Source organism: Trachurus trachurus (genome assembly GCF_905171665.1).
Source record: "Trachurus trachurus genome assembly, chromosome: 24".
NCBI lineage: Eukaryota > Metazoa > Chordata > Actinopteri > Carangiformes > Carangidae > Trachurus > Trachurus trachurus.
The window spans coordinates 22559672-22587537 of NC_139910.1; the positions used below are offsets into that span (position 1 = coordinate 22559672).

General features: G+C 41.0%; 1 protein-coding gene across 1 annotated transcript in view; it reads left to right on the forward strand.

Moving 5' to 3' along the window:
* LOC311007603 (MAM domain-containing glycosylphosphatidylinositol anchor protein 2) overlaps positions 1-27866 on the forward strand; it is a gene marked incomplete at its 3' end in the record, with an annotated part of 194251 nt that overhangs the window by 141075 nt on the left and 25310 nt on the right. Inside the window, exons 10-12 of the mRNA XM_084000852.1 lie at positions 6778-7050; positions 17277-17425; positions 27121-27298. Of these exons, the coding sequence (XP_083856978.1) occupies positions 6778-7050; positions 17277-17425; positions 27121-27298 (600 nt within the window). The remainder of the gene's footprint in view (positions 1-6777; positions 7051-17276; positions 17426-27120; positions 27299-27866) is intronic.

The following is a 27866-nucleotide window of genomic DNA, read 5'->3' on the forward strand; positions in this document are numbered from 1 at the left end:
CCACAGCAGAAAAAGGTCAGCGAATATGTAGGTTGTAAACACAGGGCTGCACGCGGCTTAGACAGAATAATTCATAACTTGGTCAATGACTGAGCTAAACCCATTAGGGGATCACCAGGCCACTCTTCGAACTGAAGAGTCTACATTGATTATCATTAATTGTTTATTTAAGTTCATCAATTATCCCTAAGTTTTAATAACAGTATGGTAATGTAGATGGTGCTTAAGTTCATTGTTTGATTGCAGCGGCTGCAGCATGGGGGAAGGAGGGTGCGTTGATGCGGAGCAGCAGTTCCCTACATTATTCAACACAGGGACTCATTATAAATCAGATGAATCAGGGTTATCATATTACTGTATATTCTGTATATAACTGTTTGACTTCCTAATGAATCATATTTCCTCCATCAAGACTTGAAGCATGTTATGCTACAAATGTTATTCTCCCACAAGGATGCATTTGCTTCCTCCTAATATATTTATGTAATAAAATATATAGTGCAAATCTGTGGCATATCTCCAAATGATGTTAATCCGACGTATGTCAACAGGCAGGAAATAAGCGGATTAAAAGGAGCTCTGATGTCACACCAGGTGGAAAGTAACTAAGTAGATTTACTCAAATAGTGTATTTAGATTTTACATGTCTATCCCACTACACTTCAGAGGGAATTGCTGTTCCTTTTAGTCCATTATATTCATCTGACAGCTGCAGTTATTAATTACTGTTAAGATTTTACATAAGAAACATGATCACAGTAAAAAAGTGTTTCAGAAGCTCTTTTGCTTTGAGAGGCAAAGCAAAGACAAAGCAGGAGCCAGGTGGGACCACCTGTCACACATTCCAGTCATGTCTAATACTTATTAGTATTAGTAATTCTACTTAATTCCTTTGCTGCACCTCATTCTGTCTCTGCCCCCTGTACTCTTCTGTCTCTCTCTGTAATATCACAGTAAAAGCTGAATAATGTAAAGTTGAACAGAGATTTCAAACTTCTTAGATATCTCCATTTACACAAGCAACAATTGTTAATAATAATAAAAAGTAAAGAATTAATAAACCCTGAATGTGTAGAAGAAGATTACGTTTTTTTCTTCTTTACTATCACATTATAATCAGCTCATTATAACCCAGATTTATCTAAATCACCCATTGTTGAGGGCACAACCTCTTGGCTGGGAACCACTGGACTAATATATCCTGTTATGGCATATAAAACATCTGTAACAAGCTCCACCAGCTTCACCAAGTGCAGCAGTAAATGCCATGGACACATTGCTGCAGTTGTAAGACTTGCTGAAGATGACAAATTGTGTCCAGGCAGAGAAAACTGGACCTTTACTTGTATTAGGATTTTATTTCTAATCCCCCACCCTCTGTTCTCCAGTGAACGCAAATTCAAATCTTCCCTTGTTTTTACCTTTCATCTTCATAAAGTCAGTGTAATGTCCATTACCACCACATTTATTCCGCTCACTACTCCCCCTTGAGAATTTGCACATGCATAGTCTCGCAGTCGTGCTTTTATAGGTAGCCTTTTACTGCCAACTTGTTGACAGTAGCTTAACACTGATCTGAGTACAACAAAGAAGAAAAGAGGTGGAATTAATTAAGAGTTTAAAAAGCTGTTATAAAGCAGAGATGGTGAGTGCAGCAGAGTGGTGAGGTTGGCAAACGCTGTTGTTGCAGTGGTGCAGCCGGTGCTGTGGAAATGGAAATTATCCCGAACGTGAGCTGTTGTAGTAGGCGACGGATAATTTCATCCCCTTGATGTTTGTCGCCTATTAGCGAGTGGACTTCATTAGCACCGGCCACGGCTCCAGCTATTATTTTCAGACTCTGCCGTTTGTATGCCAGCTGTTATGAGAATTTACTGTAATAATATAGCAGAGGCCATTATTCTGCTGTAGTTTTTTACTCAACTAGGATTTTGAATTATGTGGCTGTTAATTAAGTAAAAGATCAATGCATCACCACAGAAGACAAGAATAAAAGAGAAATAAGACCAAATGAACAGCCAACAGTATAGAAGAGAAGCAGTCAGACGCACACCTTCACATATTGCACAGTACTATTTACTCTGCAGGCTTGGCCCACAGGAGTGGCGCTGCCTTCTCAAGGTGCACTCACCCGGAGCACGTGGGAAAACCTAAAACCCATTTTGACTGCAGCTGAGGTGTGTTGTTAACCAGTCAAGCAGTGTTTCAGAAATGCAGGTGCACACATGCAGACAAAATTCAGTCCAGCTCCCTGCACAAACACACACACACACACATTTCCCCCATGTGCATCCATGTCTTTCCTCTGTCCTCCTCCCTGTAGATGGCAGTCCACGACGTGGGCCATGGGGAGAAGGCCTGCGTGCTCCTAAATGTTGTTTTTCTGAGCATTACTGTCAAGGTATCCACCGGTGACTGATGATGGATTACATCTCAGCTACTGCTCAGGGTTTTCCCTCAGCCTGTGACTTACAGCAACTCTGAGCCCTCCTGGCCCCTCGCTGCTACACTAACCATAGCGGAGCGCTGCTCAGGGAATATCACGGGACCTTTTTGCTCCTTTTTTTTTCTCCTCGTGTTCGCTGGGCAGCTGTTTCACAGGAGATGCGCAACACGGAAATGGGGGAAGGAGGAGGGGCGTGTTTGTTTAAAGGATGTTTTGGTTATATAAGACTTTTTTTCTCCTTTTTTTTATTTGCTGCAAACCCAAACCCTGTTTTCATTTGTCTTTCTGTGTGAATGGAAATGCACTTACTGCAATTTGGTCTAGTGCCACTCAGGGAAGCTGTGGAGCTGGGCTGTGATTCACCGCCACACTCAAACTTACAGTTTTAATGTGATAAGTACAGATTCAGATCCTCCTTTTGGAGTCTGACACAAGCCATTGGGTTTGGGTAAAAGCCCAGGCAAGACTGGTTTGAAGCAGGAACTGATTGCTGTTTCATTCAGCGAAGATGACGGCCAATTTACAGCTCCACCTTCTGAATAGCATCAGCAGAAGGAGGCTTTTTTTTTCATTATTATTTTCAGTCCAAACCTGATCGGAAGATTGGTGTTTACTGTACATATTCTGTCCAGCTTGTTTGTTAAAGGTTGATTATTTTCCACATTTCAGCCAGTCATTATCCGAATTAATTGTGTGTCATTAATCGTGGTAGCTGCTGTGTGAATTGAAGTAAGGATGATGATTAGCATAGAGGGCAAGTAAGTAAATTCCCACTGTTATAAGTCAGTGATTATTTTGCATACACTGAGATCTCTCTCTGTACATGAAGACCTAGAAGACCTAGAAGACCTGCATGGCTCTGCAGCCTGGGCTGAGGTTAAAGAGATAGTTCACCCAAAATTGAAATTTCACTCATTATCTACTATGGATACCAGGGGCGGAGTGGCCATCGGGAGGACCGGGAGATTTCCCGGTCGGCCGGCGGCCAATAAACTCAAGGGAGCCGGCCGCAAGCTGCCCTGCGTGGCCGTGTGGTGCTCACGAGTTAAAAGTAACTGCACGCCCCCATGAAAATCTCCAGACTACCTCTACACCTATGTGGAAAGTCCATCCATTATTTGTACCCCTTCATGTCTCTCTACCTCTCACTCATGGTTGCGGTAGTGAATCAGACTCTCATCAATCCAGCCTACTAAATGATTTTTGTTTAGCCTCCTATCTTTATCTAATTATTTTTCTTCAATGTTACAGAACTTTCATGACCACAAAATATAAAATAACCAGCAATTTAATTTGTTTGTTTGTTCTTAAACTAATGTAGAATGGTGCAAAGCCTCATGGGAAATGGGAAATGCGTTAGCCTATCACTGTGAAAGTTATTAAACTAGCGGCTACGGCTAAAAACAGAACGACTCACGGAAGCCAACCAGCAAACCTTATCAGTCCTGCCCGTGTGTTACGTAATCTATAAGTTATATTAATTTAACAAGACAACACAGTCCGTGCTTTACTGTAAGTGGGCCAGTGCGCGTCGGTACGCGGACCGCGGTACCGTTACGAGCCGGAACCTCTCACATCACAGCAGCAGCTGCTCTGTCTTCTCCATGGGCACCGAAGCATGTTGGTGAGTAGGACAAGACCCCAAACCGTGGCGTTTGCAGCGCGCTGTCAGTAAAATCAGACAGACATCAAGCAGAGTAGAGTAGTTGAGAGGGGGAAATAAAGGAGTAAACATGACTGGATGTCATGTTATGGTCAGCAGTGTTAAGTTGGCTAAATCTGCTCGGGAGGCACTAATTGCAGCTCTTTCACATTCTGTATTTCTGTAATTTCTTTCTTTCTTGCTTTTAGCTAGATAAAAGTAAGTTAACAATGTGTTAAAATGCACCAGAATATGGGAAATGGTGTAGCCTTTATAAAAAAATTTATGTGGGAGGACCCCCAGACCCCCAATTAAGTTGTTTCACCCACATTTTTTTTATTTTTTTTTTGCTTCTGGCACTCATATATTTTGCCATATGGAATGACACATAGCTCTGTTTGAGCGGTGAGCGGTACAGAAATATGTAAATGATGTGTGTGTGTGTGTGTGTGTGTGTGTGTGTGTGTGTGTGTGTGTGTGTGTGTGTGTGTGTGTGTGTGTGTGTGTGTGTGTGTGGGGTGGGGGTTGGGCCGATCGTGGGCCGGTGCAGTCAGAATTTTCCCGGTAGATTTTGGTGCCCCACTCCGCCCCTGATGGATACCAACTGTCTTCGTAACAAAAAGACACACCAAGAAACATCCAAATACCTCCATGCTGCTTGTATGTAATGTCTGTCTTGTATTGAAGCCCCGAAATGCGAAATTGCGAAAACAATAAATAAGTAGAGGAGCTTCGAGAAGCTTCCGCTACAAAACAAGCTTGAAGTATAGACTTATTTAATTTTTTTCGGGACAATTTCGCATTTCGGGGCTTCAATACAAGACAGACATTACATACGAGCAGCATGGAGGTATTTGGATGTTTTTTGGTGTGTCTTTTTGTTACGAAGACAGTTGGTATCCATTTGCAACCATTATATGGACATGCACTGCTACGCCGAGACCCCCTGTAACTCAGAGAAGCCACGGATAACTCTGAAACTTCTCCCAGCCCTTAGTCGACATGAGGGTGAGTAGATAATGAGTTGTGAAATTTCAATTTTGGGTGAACTATCCCTTTAACTCCATTATGTGCAACAGGAAAACAAAAATTCAAGTTGTCTCTGATAGAAACAAGTCCCAGCATATTTAACATTCAAACCCTGATTGCTTAAAAAGATTTAGCTTTGTCGAGATGTTAGCATTTTACACATCTTTTAAAAAAATAAAAAATAAAAAATGCTGATTAAGGTTGTGGTTAATGACATTAATAGTGTTATCAAATTATATGCTGTAAATTTTAATAAACTGTTAATTTAATTGCACATCCTATCATGTTTGGAAGGCTCAGTAATTAGATTATATCGTCGGGTGTGAATAATGTAGAAGATTATGTTGCAGATTACAGTTTCAATCAGGTAATCAGTGATCTGTAACAGATTACATTTTAAAAGTATAAGATTCCCAGCCCTGGTTACATCTACCCACCTCTCACTTAACTCTGAATGGAATTATGCAAATTCCAGGCAATTAAGGGACTGTGTGTTGTTCTGTCTCTTCTCCTCAGCAGCCACTGTTGTTTCTCAAGCATCGCCGTGACTTTTGTAAAGGATCTGTACGAGCGCGTCAAGAGCCAAGATGATGGGGAAATTATTCATAAGCATTTCAGAGCTTCCGCACACAACCACTTACACACATTTTGTCCCCACAGAAGAAAAAAAAAAAAAAAACCCAGACAGACACATTTAATCCACATGCACATTAATCTAGCAAACAATTAACATATGCCAACGCTGTGAATAAAACCGCGCCTTTTTTACGTTGCGCTGCACGTCGCGCCGAGGTGAGGTGACATTCAGCCCACTGACTTTGCTCTGAGACGACCGGCTACATAATTTGTCACCACGTTGTCTTGGTCGGGAAGAGGTGAAATCTGTCAGATACTCAAATAAGTTATTAATTTTCCATTCTGAAAGCTTGAAGTGCACTTCATCATCTTGTTCCCAATTTTCTGCGAAGCATGACTGATTTTGTTCAGAGCTAGTTTTCCTGCAAAATTGATCTTCCTGCGCCCCGACGCCGCTCTCCTCACAATTGTTTTCACTCATCATTTTTCATTCATCGCCGAGTTGCATTGACTCTTTCGCGCCGATTGTTTAAAGTTTACTCACGATACTTTAAAATCCCTCTTTTTTTCCCTCCCTCCCTGCTCGCAGCTATCCTCTTCATATCATAGTGTTAGAATGTCGCTCTCTTCACTTCTGTGTCTGTGCTCATTTTTAAATGTCTCAACTCTGAAAACTGTTTTTCCACTTAGGTTCGTCTCAGGTCTTTGAACACATTGCTCAGAGTCATTCTCCTTTTGTTTTTACTTCCACAACATGTCCTTGTTTAGGTTTTTTTTATTCATTCTTTTCATACCTTCTAGATTTAGTATTCAGAGTGTCTTTTCTGTCTTCCAGATATTTTTTCTCAGTAAATACTTCTGGGGTTTAGAGACAACCTAGTCTGACCGCAGGGGTCCTTATCTGAATACTGTCTGGTTTGTACAGACGTCAGTGCATCTTTTTCCTGTGTGCTCTTTTTTTCTCTTCCCCGCCACCTTTTCATATTTCTTTTCACACGTTGTCTAATATTTCTATTGCATTGGCAGCCTGCATTGTCCTTATGAAATGTCTGCTGAACTATGAGCCTCTCTGTCTTCCATTCAGACCCCCCGACGGTGGAACCGGTTTACATGGAGATGCGGCAGGGCCTGGGGAGGCCCGTGGTGATGACCTGCAGGGTGCTGCGAGCCCACCCGTCCCGTGTCCTGCGATTCGAGTGGCTTCTATCAAACCGGCTGCTCCACGCCGGAGCCTTCGACGCCCAGAGAGACGAGACGGAGTACACCATCCGCAGCCTGAGTCGAGACGGCTGGGGGGAGTACACCTGTAATGTCATCAATGAAGCGGGCGCAGGCAAATGCACCTTCCAGGTTACAGGTAAAGAGTTTTCATTTCAACTGGCTGTTTGCTAAGCCCCACTTAGTAACTGTTTCTATACCTGTCAAACTACGGTATTCTTTTTATTCTCACACAGTGTACAGAGTCAACAGAGGCAGAATTACCTCTCGAAATTCTTATTCGTTCTGAAAAGTGCATCTTCAACTTCAAACTGTGGTAGTGTGAAGCAGCTGTCTCAGTTAAAGCTGGAAACCATCCGTTCTGTTGGCTGAAAAAACAGTTGTTCCCTAATTTACCTGAGTCCTCTATAACACAAGTGCTTCATTCAGGTTAGAGGACCGTAATCACCATAGTCACTATTATTAATGTGTTCAAGGTCGTAGGATGATCTTGAATCAAACCCATGAATTAGAATTAATTAAAAATAAACTTGTGCTAATACTTGAAACAAACAGCATTTGAGAAACCTTGGAGGCTCATCTGGAAGCACATGTACCACAGGGATAGCAGTCATGCTTCAGGCTAACTGCACCGGTTAAATCCATTCAAATCAGATCTCTTGGCAACCAGATGTCCAGATGTTGGAGAGTAGCTAAAGCTAAAATTGGCTCCATAAGGTGGTTGACATTTGGGCACCAGCTCAATTTCAATGTTTTCAGTTTGAAAAGCAAGAATCTTACTGTATACAAAGGCTTCTTATTGCACTTGATGGCTACACACAGAATCCTATGCTAAACGTCTGGGGCTAATGCTGCAGGGGCCTGGTTGTGTCATGATGTTGTATTGCATGCTCTTCTAGTATTGTAATTGTTTAGTTAATGGCTAATGTGACCCTAAACCTTGATAGCGTTCATGAGTGGACCACCTTGCACTCGGGATGCACCGGATGGGCTTTGGGCTTTTTAAAGGGGTTCGGTTTCTGCTGAACCTTAGAACATCAACCGAATGGAACCCTACGCACGTCAATGGAAGGTTTACCTGAACGACAAAAGTTCAGTGCACTCTCAGCACAGCCAGCATCACTGTCATTATCACCAACTAAATAAAGTCTGCAAGTTTGGTTCTTACATTCAATTGAAAACACCATAGACTGACTGACGGAATTAACATTGTTATCATGGTCATTTTTAACCAACAAACAGCTGTTATTTTAACATAAAAATATGTAAACATGGCATAAGTAACACATACAATAATACTCTCAGGAATATTTTATCTTCTCTGTGGAAATATTTTCATTTTTTGGTCATTTTCCTTTTTGTTTTGAATTAGAAAATAATACTAAGGCCTGTATTCTGAATGAATGATGTTCTCTGAGTGTGTGCATTCTCACTCAACTATTATTCACAGTTAGAATAAAACACACTGCGTGATGTGAACTGCAATTATAATATATTTACTCTACTGTATGGGCTGATGATGGGAGTAGGATTTGGTATTCAGTTGGGATAAAGCCAAATCTGAAATAGTGGATTTAGTATTCGGCAGAACCCCAAAAATCAGGATTTGGTACATCGCTACCTTTCACACAGTGGAATAAGGTCACATGATGCATGCCCTGTAGTAGAGAATGAGGCTTTTTTAAGTGTAAAGTGTAATCCAACATAGCACCTGTAGGCTCAGCCTTGGAAGTAGGGCTTTCTCATGTCCATGGTACGACTGTTTTAGGCTAATTGTAGGTATATAAATAACATTAGTAACAGGTAAACACACTGTTTAACTTTGCTGTTCATATTTTAGTTATTAAAAAGATAAAGATAACAAAACAATTCACCAAACTGTCTTATATGGAATACCTCTCTAATGCACTAGATATTTTGCTTTCCTGCACACTCACAACACTTTCTGTCGTGCGCTCTGTAATTGGTCATTTATCGTACTTTGAGCAGCTCAAATCAGCTCCTCAAACATAACATAACAGCCCTCGTCACCGTGGGTTTTAAGAGTTTGGAGCCTCTGTGTGTGATAGACAATTAATTTAAAAGGAGGCTGAAAGAAAGAACATCAGAGATTGTCAATCTGGAAGGGGAACGTCAGTCACGTCGTGTCTTCCTCTGCCTCACGTACTAAATCCGTTCTTTCGGAATAACGTACACACTTACCTCCTTCCTGCAATTTTTTTTTAGATTGCTAGATTCTTTTTCTCTCTCTTTTTTTGTCAAGAGCACCATGTGTCCATCTCCTACTTGGATGTTATGACAGGACCAAATTAGTCTGGCCACGCTGAGTGACCGCAGGAACTCCGGCCAAGGTTTCAATCTCCCAGACCTCCCATTAGAGACAGGAGCTGCAGGGTCACACAAGGAGTATTTGTCACTTTGATCCTGCGCCACTTAGGTTGCTCTCCTCTTTGATACTGTCCATTTCTCTCTATCTATTGCTGTCTTCTAATCGTACCCTTTCTGCTCTCGATTTTTCTGTCCCCCTTTTTCTTTTGTCCACGTTGTCTTTACCTCATTCTTCATCGTTCTCATTTTAAAGGCCCATAATCCTCCCTCTCTCCAGCTATCTCGGAGAAAAAGATGGACACGTCGGGCACCTCCGAACCCCATCCCCGGCCTCCTGCGTGTCATAAATCAGTCCTTCCTGGTGGAAATGGCTAGAGCAGAGAGACAGAAGCAGATAGTACCCTCTAGCTATTTGTTGTTCTCAACAGGGCTGAGGTTTTTGCCTGTTTTTGCTCAGCCTCCCTCCCTCATTCTGACTCTGCTCCCCTTCCTTCCCTTTCATCCTCCATCCCTCCTTCCCTTTCTCTCTCGCCATCGCTTCACTCCCCCCTCCCCAATGCTCCAGATTCCCACCATCTGGACTCAGTGGTTGCCAAAGGTATGGAGGCTCTTTTAGTAACCCCCTGAGTGCAGGAGCGTGGTGCAGAAAATCTACTTTGGTTCCTCTCGCCGTCTATGAAATGTGGTGCGCCCCGGTCCCTGAACTCCAGCTCTGATTCTATAATATTTTTTGATTTTACTCTGAAACTCAATAGCCACAATATGAGATCTGCAATATTCCGTAATGTGGCTGAAGTAAATAATCTGTTGGAGAGAAAGTGGATATCAGCTCCTCTCTATGACTTGTGAGCCCTCTCCAAGATGAAGCTCATGAAATATTTGTTATGGCTCATGCAGTTAGGTGGTATCTTGGTCTGCTCACTTCACTTCAGAGTGCAGGCAGGTACAGAAGACTCCTCACCACTCTCCTCAGGATCTGTAGATGTGTAATAAACAACCATATCAGTCTGAAGTTTTGGCCTAAAGCCACACTGTCTCGATTACACTCAAGGATCCACTCAACACGCCATGCAAAACGTATATGTTCCCATGGTGACAGACTCATGTAAACACAGCAAAGTCGGGCAACAGGCCATTCCTCAGGACTGTATAAATAATGTTGCCTCAGAAAGTGTATCATGCCAGGGGGAGAGTGTGTGTGCATGTGCATGGATGCCCATGTGCCAAGCCGTTGGGACATCTGTGGAAACAGGGAGTTGGCTGTAATGGCCAAGTTGGCCATTAAACTGTGCCACGGGAGAGACCCCTCAGAGGGATGTAATGTGTACCACTGAGTTTGGCTCAGGCCCGATGTCATGGGAACCCTGACTTTTTTAACAACTGCTGAAATCATAAATACAAAAAAAAGAAAGAAAGGAAACTAAAAAGGGGAAAAAAAGGATCTTTGGATCTTTCATAGAAAAATCCTCTGTGGTTTTAATCTGAGACAGTGATTTATGCTTTTACTGTACATCCTGTCCTTGGGCTGCAAATGTGCACAGATGAATCAATGATTGTGTGAAACAGGTAGCAGGATAAACAGGCATGAAATTTAAAGAGGTAATCCAGTAGTTTCAAAGAGCTGGAGGCCCATGAGAGACAGAGAGAGTAAAAAAGGAGGAGGCAGAGGTGATGTATTCTGGATTGGCATATGTAGCATTAACTATGCTGTGGTGTATAAGCAGTAGTGTCTCCTTTTTTATAAGCACTACAAAAGTTTTTTATTTTATACATTGATAATAAACTAACAGATACTGCACAGCTGGTCCACACAGCTTCATCCTCCTCTTTTCCCTTCATTGACCAGTCTTCTGAAAAATACACAGTTTTTCTGGAATTCAAAAAGAAAGGGCGAGCAATGTTTCTCATTTCTCTCCCACTTAATCCCTCTACTTGGCAGTCTGTCGTCAATTAGGAGAAAAGAACAAGAAAATTCACAGGGACAATGTTCGGATGTTCATTGTGTCTATTTTGTGAGTTTGTTCATGAAATGAATTCAGATTGTAAATGATGATGTGCTTGTATGGTTCCAGTTTCCCTTTTTTTTTATTGCAGCCGATGTTCTTAATGATGCTAAAATCACATTGTGGAGCATGGTGCCCGAAGTTGGCTGCAATCACATATCTTAATCTTAGGGGGGAATTGTGTTTCCTTTAGTGTGACTCACACACTCACTCTCCATCTGTGTGCCTTTGCAGCATTATTTTAATATATTATCACTTAATCCATCATCTGTTTCGAGTAATGCTTTTGTCATCTTGATTTATTTATTTTTTGTTTGTTTGGCTCTTTGAGATGTGTTTAAAATAACCCTCTGAGGCCTTTTTGAGCTGTTACAATCTCATGTTTTGTGTTATTTTTGTCTTTATCATATCTTCAAATACAAGGGAAAAAAAGAACTGAATAGATTTTCACCTTCAAACCGGCACACTCCTTTATCTCAGGGGTTTTTAAACCTTATCAGCCTTGGTCTCCGATGAACATTGTGCCTCAGCTTTGAATTACAGACGGACGGTTTTACAGTAAGCAACTGGGCTATCTTCCTTTTTAGTCTGCGCCCAGTTCACCTGCTTGGGCTGAATTTTACCCCCGCGGTAAATGGAGAATGATGTTGAATACTTTCCGCAGCTCAAAGAGACACTGACATTGATGAATCCTGCAGGTAGTAATGACTGACATTACATCGTCAGAGTAAAAAGACAGCATATGAATAATGTTACCTCCAATCAGACTGACAGTCCTTCAGGTTTTGAAGGTTTGACGCATTTTGCTCCTTCCCTCCTTTTTCTCCCTTCTTTCATGACCTATTTCTTAGTCATTCTTTTATATCAGTTTCTTTTATATCAATACAATATCACAAGATTAGCCGCCCGGAGTGACCCTCTGCTTACCAATAAGGATCAAATTAGGAGTCACACAGGGTCAAGACAAACACAATTCAGCCCCAGTTAATGTAATTTTTTATTTCTCTGTTTGAGAAAAATAGAGGAAGAATTAAAGTGTAATAAGGGTTGAAATTACTCATTACAAGTTCAATGTTAAAAATTTTAGTCAAACAGAAAAGGCAGCTGAGAGATTTCATTCTCCATCCAGAAGGACACGGCCAGGCAATTACCACAGAGTCTTCAAGTGGCTGTAATGCCTTTTCCCCATAGTCGGTTAGCTATTTGTGTGCCAGTGCTGAGTTTGTCCCGGCCAGCTGTGCATCCATATGTACGCGTCATTTCTGCCACAAAAGCCTAGATCACACATCAGCCCGGCACCTTATAGAAAAACGCTCAGCATATGGCGGGACAAAGTGTTTTCCCGAAGAAGAAAACATGTTCACAAACCCTTTAAAAAATGAAAAAGGAAGTCTGCAAACAAGGTCAACTTCTAGCCTGAAGGGTTTTTCACTGAGCTGTTATGAATCATTGCATTGGTTCTGCTGTTATAAACAGGATTTTGAAAAATCAATTAAGTCTTCTGTACTTTATGTTTGATGTCTCCCACCCAGGGTTATCTGTTTCAAGCAGTGTAAGTGGGTTAGGTAATGTGCTTCACCACACATAACATATCATTGGGAGTGAGGGCCATCTTGCTTAATCACACTGTATATTTGACAATAATTTACCAGCAGTTTTAATCTCTCCACATGGGCTGTGAATGTGCACGTTTAGATCTTCCTCAAAATAAAACACACGGTTGATGTGATGTGTGAGCATAAAACACACTGTTAAATGAATATAGAGTTCATGTTTTCTAAAGGCACAGTGTGTGTATGTGTGTGTTTGTCTGTGTGTGTGTGTGTGTGTGTGTGTGTGTGTGTGTGTGTGTGTGTGTGTGTGTGTGTGTGTGTGTGTGTGTGTGTGTGTGTGTGTGTACAGTCCATTCAGTCATGTGTTCTTGAATCAGTCTGTGTTGGAATCTTTAAAGACTACTTGTGTAAACACGCAGTGAAAGAAGTCAGTTTAATTAACCTTTCGTGCCTTTGCTGTGCTGCAAATTACAGCCTCTTCTTTTGCTTATCAGCTTTACTGTACAGTAGAAACTGCATGAACAAAACTGACACTATCTGCCAGGCTGGCTTATGTAACATTTGCTGTACAGTATCCTGTAAACACAGCTGGCTCTATACAGCAAAACAGTGCCAAGTGAAGTGCAGACAGTAATTATCCTTGCTTTTTCTTTTCCTTTTTTCTTCTTTCTTTTGGTTGGAAAATATTTTCCTGGTTGCATTAGCATTTCAGCAAGACACGCCTGTAGTTTACCTTATAGCATCGTCAGTATGAATAGTTTAGCTCTCGGTATAGAGCGCTGGCGCTGGTCGTCTTTCTCAATGCATTTCTTTACTCTACAGAAAGACAAAACATATAAAAATCAATTTCACTGTTTAATTATTAACAGTATTTTTCTTGCTTTCACTTTTTATTTTCTCTCTGAGTGATTTTATCTTGCTGATGAATGACTGTGCCTCTCACTCTGATCAGAATATTGTATTTTAAATAGCTTTATCCATGTAAAGGCCAAGTGATCTGCAGTTGGCTGCCCAAAGCACCATTAACCTGATTTATTGTCTAAAATGCAGAACAAAATGCCCTCAGTGTTGACTTTGACTTATTATCATGGACGATTATGAGAATTGATCAAACCAGTCAGAGGCCAAATGAAACCACTAAACTTTTTTTTTCCCAGCTACAAAGGCACCTCACTGCTTTTGATTTATGTTAATTTGAATTATTCAGTCAGAAATGCATGTATTCACACCTTGACTATGGCGCAAAGACATTATTACGTTTTTCAGCATATTATGGATTATGTTTGCTCCTGTCTAATTAACTATTCAGCAGCGTTTGCCCCGTATTGTTTTTTCTTGTGGTAGAATTCATCTCATCTTTCACATCAGTTACGACCAGCGCTGCATGGTAATGGCAGCGTAAACCAGATTCCTCCAGCACCATGATTATTTTGTCTTTGTCTACATATAAACTCAAGGCTGGTGTTTTCTGCATATGTCTTTATGTCAACAATCTCATGAAAAAGTGTGGGTCCATCTCTCAGCACTGTTGCCTTAGCACATTATTTCCTGCTGAAGCATCTTGAAAATGATTAATATTATTTTATGTCTCACTTATTTTGTCCTTTCATCTTTTTATTTTTATAGTTATAACTTTTGTTTTCTTTCTAATATTCACATCAGTGACATCACAGCAAACAAAATACAGTCCACAGTATAGAAACCACAAAGCATACCACCTTACCATCCTCCAACCCCCCACCAAACAAGAAGGGGTCATCCAGCCAATATAGTGGCCATGTACATTTCAGTCCAAATAGAAACTGTAACCAAGGAGAGATATGGCAGACACAAAGGAAAAGAAAAGAAAAGAAATTTCATGGGGTTTGTTGACGAGAACAAAAAAACAGAACACCCCATAGCTTTTCCATGGTTCAGATTCAACTCAAGACCTACTTGCTTATTATGTGTTAGGTAACACTTTACTTGACGCCTATCTCTATAACACATTATATCATACTTATAATGAGTTATAATGCAGTTATAGCACTGTATAACTATAATTATAAACACTCATTAAGTATCATAATGCTTTATAACAATAATCATAACACACTATAAAGCATTTTATCATGACTTATAAGGTCAGGTATTATAATAGGTTATAACTGTTAGTAACTCACTGACAATGACCATATCGATAATGCATTATAAATGTAGTTATAATGTGTTATAATTGGCTTATAAACGTGTATAACTATCATTATAAAGACTCATTAATTATCATAAGGCTTAACAATAAGAATAAGACATCATAGAGCATTTTATAATGGCTTATAAGGTCTTGGTATTATAATAGAGTTATAATGCTCTATAATGTGTTATGCTTATTGTTCTAAAGTCTTATGTGATTTATGATTGTTTATAATTATAGTTATACACGTTCATAAGCCAATTATAACACATTATAACTATATTTATAATGCATTGGGCATTGTCAGTGAGTTACTAACAATTATAACGTATTATAATACCGGACCTTATAAGTCATGATAAAAATGCTTTATAGTGTGTTATGATTATTGTTATAAAGCATTGTGATCATTTATGAGTGTTTATAACTATAGTTATACAGTGTTATAACTGCATTATAACTCATTATAAGTATGGTTATAATGCGTTATAGAGATTGTCAGAGAAGTAAAGTGTTACCATGTATTACATTACAGTACTATAGCAAATTAAAAGTAGACATATCTGTTAGAACGTGTGACCTTCACAGACTCTCAAAGCTCCTGTAGTTTACTTCCTCCCTTGAGTGTCATACGTCCAAGTCAAGTCAAGGGAAACTTATGGGGTCAAGGATCTGTTCACACCGATGGTGACACCCAGGTGACCACTAAAACCATTTCCATAAATAGCGCCATTATAATTCATCAGTGACGTCAACCAGCTTGACAGGTTTATCTAATTGCCTAACATACATCAGCCACTTGCCTCAGCTCTGTGTGGGTGCAATCAAATCCCAGCGCAGCTTTTGTTTGAGCTAACAATGGCTGCTTCACTGTCTTTTCCATGGTTATTAACAATCATCTACCTCGGGTATTGTCATCCTTCAGTGAAAGAGCCCAAATAGCAGAGGGACAAACGCAACAACATGCCATTGGGGTGAATTGCTATTCTTTCCCTGGAAGGTCATCCTGTAAGCTTGTTTCTAGATATTTATTAAAGCACGATGTTCTGCCAGCTCCTTCAGCTGTCAGAAATCAGCTCGCAGCCTGTGACTGGAAAGCTGAAAACTTTATTCAAAAGATTTATTCAGTTCAAGCCACAGCTCTGTCGACAATAAATCCTCACAGAGTCCAACAAAGCAAACTGTGTTACTGAAAGAAAAGGTTTGAGATTTGCGTGTTAGTTCAGATCCAGCTGTATGACATTTTTTTTTTTTTTTTTTGCTGGGGAGGCTGCTGAGCAGTGTGCCGGGACATCCACAATCTGGTACATGCCTTGATTTTGCGCCATGAATGTTCTCTGTCACGTAACATAAGATGAAACTTTAATGATCCTTGAGGGAAAACTGGGTCATAGCAGCAACAAGGAATATCATATAGTGCAGTTAAAAATAGAACAAACACAACGTGGTGAAGATAAGAGATATTGTACATCTTTGTCATGCTAATTCAGCTCTTCTTTTGGCTTTAAAGAAGTCTTACTGTTAACAAATGAAACATTTACATTTACATATTCTTCAATTTATACCCATGTAAGGGTAGCCTATGCCTGCATTTTGTGCAAAATAAAGCACCGCAGCAAAATTATTAGTATTACAAGCTATCAGCATTCTGGAATTAAATTCACATCTACTTTGCTAAATGATAAATTATAATGAGTGCTAATATATTTCTCATTTTCTCAAGTGTTTATCTTTTACATTTATTATATTCTCACTGTAAAATCCTGAAAAGTGCTTGAAGATCTGCACTTTCCTCCAAATCTGCTTCATAAGGTTGTGTGCTGAAACATGGGGACTGCTGCCATGGGCCTTAACTTCACCATTTATCATAATATGTGTCATCAGTGAGCAAAGTCTTCATAAAGGAGGCACATCATTAAAAGACTGTTGTTTATTCCTAAAGGTTTTATGTGTCTTGTGGTTTTGTTTGATTGACTGTGTTGTTTTTATGGTTTAGTTTAATGTATTTTTATAACTTATGGTGAGGCGCTATAACTGCTGTTAAGTTTGTTACAATTATTATTGAGTTTATTTCATACAAATTAGGCTCAGTTCACTAATCAAGCAAATACTACTCATTATATAAAAGTGGTTTCATTATCTTTATGGCTCTGGAGTCATCAGGGTCATCTTGGTCACGTTGGTTTAAGTTTTGATACTTTTCAACAAGAACAAAGTTACGAACTGTGCTGAAATTCCTCCTGCGTTCTTCATCTTATTGGAGCATTGGAGCATTTAGCCTGATTGCGCATGTGCTTTGTGTCTCCAGGAAAGGCCTACGCCCCTGAGTTCTACTACGACACCTACAGCCCTCTGTGGCAGAACAGACCCAGAGTCTACGGCTTCAAACTCCAGTGGACACAGATGAACCCCAACGCTGTGGACCGCATCGTGGCCTACAGACTGGGACTCAGACAGGTAGGGGAGCTGTACCGCCTGGTGACTTGTCCGCCTTTTCTATGTTTCTCCTATGGATGAGGAGAATAATCTGCATCTACTTATTGATTGGAGTTAGCAGTCCCCACCCTCGTCCCTATGTCACCACATTCACGCGCATCCCTTGGCTGCACACACAGAGAGGACCGCCCCTTTATGCCGTTCTCTCTCCTCATTGGATAAAGGTTGTAGGATACAAGGAAAGTTTTCTCCTCGGCTTACAGCAGAGCAGAGTGACTGACAGACCCGTGTTTCAGTCCAAACACTCTATGTAAGTGATTGCCGTCGGAAGATATAACTATTTCAGACTTATATTAACACAAACATTCCGCTTACTTCTGCTTTAAGTTTCCCCTTTTTGTTATTCCTCTGTCCTCTGACCCTTTACACACCTCGACAGTCTCAAGGATTCTTATGATAAACAGTCTCACACATCTGAACAATCCAGCAGCTTTAACACCTCTTTTCTCTTCCCTTCCTCTTATATCCCACTTCACTTACCACGCTTATTTCTCCCGCTGTCTCTCGCCTCGTCTCACCTTGTCTCTCCCCTCCACTGACTCGTGACGCACTGATTGGCTGAGTGGCGCCACGTGACCAGCGGCTAGAAAAGCTTCGCTCGTTAAAATAGAAGTACACCGTCCAAATGTAATAATTCTTAATCATTTATAAGTTACAGTTCTGAGTCCAGGATTGCATTTGGGCCTGCTAGGTAGCTCAGCTATAGATGCATCATTCATGTTTATCACACTGAAGTCTTATTCATTCCCTCTGAACTCTATTATCAGGGAGTTTTTGCTGCAGCCAGAACATACGTGTTTAATGTGGGCTCCTGGTGCAATAATAATTGAGTAACGATATTGGCCAGGCTCTTTCTGACCCTTCACAGAAGAAATAGAGTGGGTTTGGTACCACAAGGCAGTGAAGATTCCTCTTATTGCCAGGTTAAGCATGTGATAGAAGTGCCTGCACAGCTTGCGCTCGCTCGCTGTATTCCATTTGACAGCGCCAAATCTTACGCCTCGATTCATTGTCTGTCTTATTCTACAGTTTTTGAAGATGTGAATGAGCCTCTCCGGGCCAAACAGAATCACTAAGAACCTGTCAAGGGCAGTCGGTTGAGCAAGTTCCCCCGGTTTCCACGAGCTGCTTCTGTTTTTGCTCTCCATCAGATGCTCAGTCAGAGGAGTGGAAGGGAACCCCACAGAGACAAAGAACAAGCAGAGCTCCTGTTTTCCCTGGTTCTCCAGTAAACTCCACAGATGACAGGCAGACAGAATTGATGGATGACATGGTTACGTTTTCTCTCTTTGGCAATCAGTGCGTACCTTCCCCTCCGTCTCCCCTCGTGGTGATGCGGAATGCATTTCGTCTTTATGATTTTTTTATTTACAGCAGCAGCTGTGCCTCCACCTTTCCGATAAAGTTTGAAACGGCGAAGTAGCTCCATTAACGCTGCAGGTTTTCAGGTTGCTTTTGCATTGGAGCGCTTGAGCTGCCATTTGGAAGCCTTTTTTTTTTTCTTCTTCATCGTCTTCTTTTTTTTTTTTTTTTTGAGGTATATATCAAAGAAATGTAAAACATGCTGCAATGCTAAATCCATCTCTGTTCTGCTCAGAATTAGTGAGCATAGCCTGACAGTTGTGTGTTTGCAATGAATAATATAATTTCATGTTTGTTTCACACTACACCCTCAAGGAATGGATGCTTGAAAACACAATCCAAATCAGTTATGTTTGTGTAGTGCAATGATTTTTCTGTCAACTATATCTCAGTTGGTCTGTTTGGTAATAAATGAGGCTGTGCTTCTAGAGAGCATGTTTGTGCTTGCCAGCGGGAGAACTTGCCAGGAATATACATTTTTGCATTTGCTATTTTCAGCTGGTCGCGCATATTCTTTTTTTCTTTAAACATTATATACATCTGTGATTCAGTGGACCCACAGTAATTTAGAAATTACTTATTCTTTTTCGCTGCATCTGTTTATTGAAAAGAGAGCATCAGCACAGTGTGTTTTAGCAGAGAATCAGTGTTTGGGCAAATTAATTCCTTTCCACCTTCTTGCCTTGATATCTCAAGAGGGTGCATTGTGTGACCATTATTTCCTTCCTCCAAGGCATAGCAACCAATCTTCCATTGTCTTAGATGAAAGAGTTTCTTTGCTGTAGGGACTTTTTTTTGCCCGAATCTGCTGTACAGTTTACTCTCTGTGATTGATTGAGCCTCAGCTTTTAGTATTGATTTAGTCAGATAATATGATTCTTTGTAATGTCTTTTGGTGAAGAAGTGGGGACGGGGAAAGAAGAAGCGAAAAGAGCGAAGGCAGGAATGAGAGAGAGGAGCGAAATGAGTGGGAGGAGAAGCTCCTTCTGTAAATAAATAAATGCAGATAGCCCCAGACTGACTGAGAGAGAGTGGTGCAGTAAAGAAAAGCTCCGGCACGTGGACTACACCACTTCGATCTATTTATAGATCCAGCAGCAACTCAGCTGCCATTCCCTGAGAATGATTATCATTTTCTCTCGCTACTTTTGAATTAATACCGGTGGTGGGGCCTTCTCTCCCTCTGTAATGGATTGCTTTGTGTTATTGTCCAGTGCCCTCGTGACAGACAGTCGAGCTGAAGGGGAAATAGGAACGAGGCTGCGGCTGAGAGGCATGCACGGGCAAGAATCACAAAACACAAATCACCGCACCTGTCAAGGATGCAATGGAAAGGTGTGACATTTGCTCTTGTTTTGATACTGTAGCCCGCTACTTCAAAACCCCTCCACCGCTGTCCAGGAGCTTGATTGGCTGTCTCCAGCCCCTTTTTTGCGAAAATAACTTTTTCAACCCACACCTCAGAGCCGCCTCATCCTGCTTCCTTCCTCTTCCTCTTCCTCTCCCCCCTCCCTCCCTTTTCCCCCCTTTTCGTCTTTTTCAATTGATCTGTCAAGCCGGTACGTGCGAGCACATCAGTCGCAGCCATACTAATTACATGCAGGCAGGCAGTCTACAGTAGATCAGCGCTCGTCTAACATTACACCGTCACTTTGATTATTCCTGTGTTTCTTTTGGCTCCAGTTATCCCTTTGATCAACACTACTGTTTTTTTTTTTTTAAGTTGCCATAAAAACCCCATGAACTACCGCCGCAATCAAATGGAATTAAATCAATATGGCACTCTGCCTCAGTGGAGAAAATGTGGAGAATGAAAGGTAATGGGATGTAAAAAGAAAACTTAATTGAGCACAGACACTGGGTTTGAGCGAACGTTAATGGGGAATCAAAACAAAAGGTGCTAAATCCATACGCCAGGGTGCTGTATGTCTATCATATAAACTGTCTGAAAAGTTTATAATGTTTTCTCAGTCAGCTGTTGAAATTTGATTTGATTTGCATCTTTTAGCTCAATTTCTTTTTGGTGTGGAAACTATTTGCTTCCATTTGGAGTTTGACGCAGCATTTTGCCAATAGGTTAGGTTAGGTTAGGCCTCCTTCTGCTTGGAGCTTTATGGAGGCACACACACACACACATACAACAACACTAACCAGCCACCAATTAAATGTTGTTGTCTTTTACTAAATCTGACACCAGTCTCCAAAACAGATATACAGCGCCACGTATTTATATTAGCTGTCAGCGTTTCTAGAAACAGCAGAGGCAGGGAGGACCCAAAATGCAGACAGATTCAGTGAAGATACTTTAATGGTGAAAAACAGGCTTACAGGCAGACAAGATGACAAACATGCAGGCAGGCAAGCAACAAGATAACACACGCTGGTAGCAGGAACACAGGGGGAAACACAAGGAGACACGAGCAGAGGAATCCGACAAAGAGTGCGGTGACGGTGGCAGGTTTGGATAGAAGCTCGGGTGATGAGGGAGCTGAGAAGCCGGGGTTGATTGGAGACGTGGAACAGGTGAGCAGGTGAAATAAGAAACAGGAAGCAAAGTCTAGGGACATCTGGTGGCCACAGGAAGAATGGCACTGCTGAGAGGGAGAACGTTGAGACAGAGGAGTGTGAAGATGGGGGCCAAGGGGAGCCAGGAGGTAGACTGTCTTTATTTATGTAAGATAAACACATGAATGGAAGCAAATAAAGCCATGTAGAGTGGGGATTGTTATAAAATACAAACCTCCAAGACCTCCTGAAACAAATTGTCACGGTGCTCCCATTACAATCTGGAAATAAATCCATTCAAAATGATTTTTTTTCTTACTTTCCATTACACTGAAGTAATAAGAGCATTTTATTAAATTCATAAAATAATAAGTGCTCGTAGCTTGACCTAGCCCTGGCAAATATTTGATCAAGATTTCATACATCTTATCTCACTCTTGTTTCAGCTACAGATTTTCAACATATTGCTGTGAAGAAGAAAAAAAAAGGCAAATTCTGACAGTATCATACCGTTTCTTCATAAAACGGTGCTGTACTGGAGAACACAAAGGTGTTGTTTACCATTCTCAATGAGATACAGTAATATACTGTGAATAGCATTGCTTTCTGAGGCTGACGTTTGACTCCACGGCACGGAGGAAGGTTGTGAAGAAATAAAGCACCCGCTACCCTGATGCAAAGATTTTTTTTTGACAATTCAAACTGGCAGTAGAGGCTCTTTCATGTGCCTATAACCCAAAATTACATTACATTGCATCAAGGGCAACACGAAAATGTAGCCTAATGCTGAGGCATTTCAGGGAATAGGGGGGGGGGAGAGTGTGACATGCAGCAAAGGGCCGTGTGTCAGACTCAAACCAGAGCTACAGTTACCATTAAGCCTCAATGACATGTGCAGTTAGCCGCTAGCCATACAGCTGATGAATAAGCCAAAGACTAAGGCATGAATAAAATAGCTGGTGTCAATGAGCTAATGCAGAAATGACATTGGTACTCTGCATGATGTAATGCTGTCCTCATTAGACAGGAGTTTTTTTTTTTTTTTTTTTTTTTTTTTGGTGACGCAGGACTGAGTGCAGGAGTTCAAATCAGAAAATGTCAGATGTGATGTCATTCGATCGTTTTGTCTGGTAACTGAACAGGAAAGTTGTGTCCTCATTATAAGATATTGGGTTTTTTTTTTATTGTTGATTTAACCACTATCCCCAATTGGGATTTTGAATTTTTTCAGTTACATTTAAAAAAAAAATATGTTCAGAAAATGTTCAAAATAACAATTAAAAAGAACATTGCATTTTCTGAATAAAAGCATAGTCATGGTTGTTAACCCTTAAAAGGTTGGTACTGTGGCATGCTCACAACTGGGCAGTGAGAGTGTTTTCTGCCATAATGAAAACACTTCTTGAAGCACATTAATTAGGCCAGTTGACTTTATGCGTGCGACTTATTGGTATACTGGTGCGTTTCATTTGGTGTTTGCCTTGTATAAACACATCCAGTATGCAGTATAATGTATTCAGTCATGAGGATAAATACCAGTGTATAAATAACTTCTAAATGTTGCAACTGCCCATCACTGCAGACCCCCCCACTCACACATACAGTACACACACCACTGGTGAGCAGACATTACCCAGAATGCCAAATAGAAACTCAGAACTTTTTTGTTTTCGTGTCTAATTATAAACAGCAGATGCACTTTTTTCACCATTTGTATCAAAAGCTTGTTTTTAATGTTGATAATTAGCAAATGTGCCGAAAATAAAAGCTCCACTTTTTTTGCGTGTTCCAACACAAACACTCACACTCGCAGGCCAACACTGTGTCATTTATGGCAATTTACTCCGCTGCCTTTTGTACTTTAGAGAAAAGCTAACATTTTCAAAAGATAGGTAGGGACAAATGCACTGCAACTGCAATTACCAGTGACAGACAGAACACTCTATTTACCTGCAAACTAATGGTGATGAAAACTTGCACCCCATAATTGTGGTTCATCCAGGCTCTAAGTAATTACTTAATTGGTATTGTTCTCACACACACACACTGCTTCACTGCTATCACACCTCCAATTCACTCTATCTCTGTCTCTCTCTGCAAGTAACACACTTCCTCTTTCCCTCTGCCTGAGAAGGGCATGTGTCGTCACTAATTGTGATGCAGAAGCTGTAACTATGTGTCTTTGTGCAGCTCTTCCCCTTAAACTGATTCTCAAGGATAAAATGTACCCTACTTCTCATCTCTGTGCCCCCCAGCGAATGCAGCAACATACCCTCGTTTTGTTTCTTTGAATGTCAGACGGCTTGTATCGTATCACAAGACATAAAAAAGTGTGAGCTAATTTCCGTGTGATACCTGAGCTTAGGCTCCCAAAGACAGCCCTGCATTGTTCAAAGCCCAGATATAAAACTCCTGTCAGTTCAAGGTCCGTGTGTAGAGGAAAAAGGAAAAAAACATGATTAAGAAAACCTTGGAAAGTATGAGGCAATGTACAGTGCGCAAAGATGTTGTCTTTACTGTATTTGCTAATGCTTGTATAATACAGACCGAAGTGCATCTTAAACAGGGAAAAAATGAATCCAGATTTTTCTCCCCACAAATATAAGACTATCTCCGCTGCCTGCTAATAACAGCCTTTGAATTCAGAAGCTGGGAGCTGCTTTGAAAGTAAATGTGGCTAATGAGCGGCTAGCTGTCAACAGCTTACCGAGAAAAAAAAAACGTTTTTGTTGTGTAGCATTTAATGTTGGCGGATCATACAAACGCCTATAGACAAGGTTAATTGGCAGATGAGAGGGAACATCCTGCACTGATGGCAAAGCGAATACGTATTTGTTGTGGTCATATACGGCACGCAATATGTTCCCAGGAGTCCAAAGAAGAATGGCTCTTGTGATGTGCAAGCTCTTTTTTTAGTGGTGGTTCAAAATGTAAAAAAAAAAAAAAAGTGGTGGCAGAGCCCCTTCCCCAACCCAAACCCCTGACAGTAGAAGGAAAATATCGCTTGAGCTCTGTCCTCCTGCATGTTTTAGTGCTTCCTGTCACCTTCAGCTTGGTGCCCTCCTCCCTGGCTGAACAAGTATTAGGATTAGATCAAATGTGCAGTAAAGAGGAAAAACATGCGACGGCCCTAAGAGCTCAACATGCTGCAGTTTGAGGAAACACATGCAAATACACAAATGCGTTGCATAATCAGAAAATGCCTTCAATTTCATGACAAGTGCACTTTAAAAAATAATCCATAAACATGTTACAAATACTGTTCCACAATACAGTACAACAGAAGTGTTCTCAATGGACACAAACATGAGGGTGGAGTGGCAGCCTGGGTTCAAGTCCAATCCATGCTGCTGTTAAGCCATGTCATCCTCTCTCTCTTTATAAGAATTAAAGCAAAAAAAAAAGCTTAAAAAGAAAAAGTGATGTTACACACTTGTTTTTAAATGCTCTTCATGTGTACAACAAACATTTGAACAGCCACATTCATCACTTTTAAGTGTCCCCTGGAAACTCTTCCATTGGGTTGTGTCCTTGCATGTTTTTTTGTTGTTGTTTTTTTTTTTATGTTGCAGCATTTTGAACGCTCAGGGCCACTGTAGAAATATCAGAAAAATAAAAAAATATATAATAAAAATCTGTTGCAATCTTAAGAAATATTTACCACTTACTGACCCTGACACGGTCCACTGACAGTGCATGGCCTGTCTTTTCCTGCTCAATTGTGCCGTCTCAACTCCTACACCTTGATTAACAGAAAAGTAAAAAGAATATGGTGATACAGTTGCTACACAGCAGCTCAGTATTAAAAGGTCTGAGGTTATGCTGTATGTTTAACATCTTCATACCTGTGTAACCCTCCCTTGCAATGGGAGTTGTTCAAACCTGCTCCACAATACAGATTTACTCATACATTGACCAAACTGATTAATAAGACAATCAATCAGTCTAATTTGCTGGTTTACGGGCTCCCACCACTTCTCTATGCTGTTTGGTCATTTTCTAAGGCAAAACTACACTTTCCACAGACATCTGCGTATGTGTGTAACCCTGTGCGTGTCAAAGCTGATCTGAGTAAATTACATGATGAGTACAAACAGGCAGTATCAGATCCTTTATGAGGCACAGCGCTGCTCCGAGATGTGAGGAGTAGATATCGCTTCCACTTGTGTATCATTCTAATTGATGTCTATTTTTAGCTTCAACCGGTCAAGCACTGCTTGCCTCGCTTGTTGTCACTACTGTCACTACACCGCTGCTGCACAGTGATCAGAATTACGTTGGCATTTTTAATGTGCAAAGGTAACTTAATCCAATTTCACAGCAGCACAGATGCATTTTCAAAGGGAGAGAGATAACGTCCGTGTTGTTTTACGTGAATATGTTTTAGGATTTGTGTCCAGGCTCCAGTCATTCTCCATAATAAAGCTGACTGGCTGACTTTGGGGTTTAGGGAGCTTATTTGAGTTTTTGTAGGCATCAGCAGCTAGCTCAAGTACGTACCCCTCAAGTGGTCGGACAAATGATGCTTGATGTTCTTGTTTAAGTTTTCCTCTATTCAGTTTTTTCTTAAAAGGTAATAAAGCTGGAGGTATACAGAGTAGGTCAAACAGGCCTGGACTCTGTCTCAGTGCAACAGCTGCTTCATACTTAATATAATGTGCTCTCTTTGCCCTGTCCACTTCCAGCCAGCCGAGAAGAACATCAATATTAGCCTAAGACAAAAAACATTTGAACCTCAGTAGACATAATAGACGCTTCCGAGTTTGTCCGGAGGGTACAAGCTTCGCCAGGTTCATGAAGGTGTTCTCTGAGATGCTCAGGTGCTTTTTTGTTGAAATTATTCTTCTCACTGAGTTGTAGTTGTACATCTGTGAACAGGAACATTTGGAGCTGTTGGGAATGCTGTCTGCCAACATGTGCCCACTTGGGCTGATAGAACTGTTGGTAACTTGCGATGCGATACGATACGATACGATACGATACGATACGATACGATACGATACGATACGATACGATACGATACGATACGATACGATACGGCAAGATACGATACGATACGATACGATACGATACCATACGACATGATATGATATGATACGATACCATACGATACGATACCATACCATACAATACAATACAATATGATAAGAATGACTTTATTAATCCCCAAAGGGAAATTAATTTGTCTGGCAGCTCATCTAGCTTTTGCAGAATAATTAAAAAGCCTGATGGCTAAAGGTACAAAGGATCTTCTATATCTCCGTCCACAACCTGCAGTTTTTTTGGTCCATTAAGGTGTTACAAAGTGGATGAGGTGTATTTTGGAGATTTTCAAATAATTTACTTAAATTTCAATATTCTAAAGCATCTCATCTAGTGTGGTGGTCGCTTACAGAGAATTCAGAAGAAAAGAAAACTGTCCATTTAGTTCACTGATTTGCTTAGTTAGAGTTTAATTCAAATTAAAGAGACAATTTCTTGTCTTCAAATAAGTGACATCTTACTTAGGATTGTCTTTAGTATACCAGGCAATTATGGGATGACTTATGTTTTGCTTGTCTGAAACCTTCGGGTTTGATATAAAACAAATCATTTCACTGATGATTACAAACCTGGTGTTGTCGGTGTGAGCGTCAGATCAGGGTTAGAAGACTCTGGTTGACATTTCAAGCTATTTGTAGGTCACTCATGTATAACAGTGTGTGTGTGTTTGTGCTTGTTCCTCAAGAAGCTGAAGTTCTGTGTGTTCCTCAGCGATCAAACCTCCCGTGGTTTCTCTCTTTATCCAGATGGGGTTGCAGCGCTGGTGGGAACAAGAGATCCCTGTGGATGGAACAATCAACAAAGGAGAGCTCATGACGCACAACCTGACTGAGCTGATAAAGCCTGAATCGTTTGAAGTGCGCCTCACCCCCATCACGCGTTTCGGAGAGGGCGACTCCACCATCCGAATCGTCACCTACAGCGGTAAGTGCTGCCTGCTCTGTTTATTCTAGGGAGGCCCTGTGTGGTCAGCTGTCACCGGTCCACTCATCCTGTAGTTGGGGGGGGGGGGGGGGGGGGGGGGGGGGGGTTACGTGGAGAAACACAGGGCGGAGAGCAACGTTCACTTTCACTTACACATGTGGTTGCGCAGGTGGAAGAATCATGGCGCCATCTGGTCGTGTTAGTTTTCCTTCAGCTATAACCCAGAAACCAACTCCAGCTCCAGTTTGTGCTGCTGCATTATGACACATGTTCATCAACACTGATGGATATCAAAAGTTCCCGCTGGTATCAGCAATCATTATAATGATCAGGATGATGATGTATTATGTATGATATGTGTGAGGCAGCACCAGTAAAATGTGAACTCATTAAAATGATTTGAATTGCATCCAACACATCCAGTCATCAGAAGACAGCTTGAAAATCAGCTTGCTGTGCTCCTTCGCCGGTTTGAGCTAAATGAATGCTGATCAACTGACAAATCATCTCTTCCGCATGACCTTTATCGCCTGAGTCAGGTCTATCCTGGACCGGGGCAAAGGCTGAT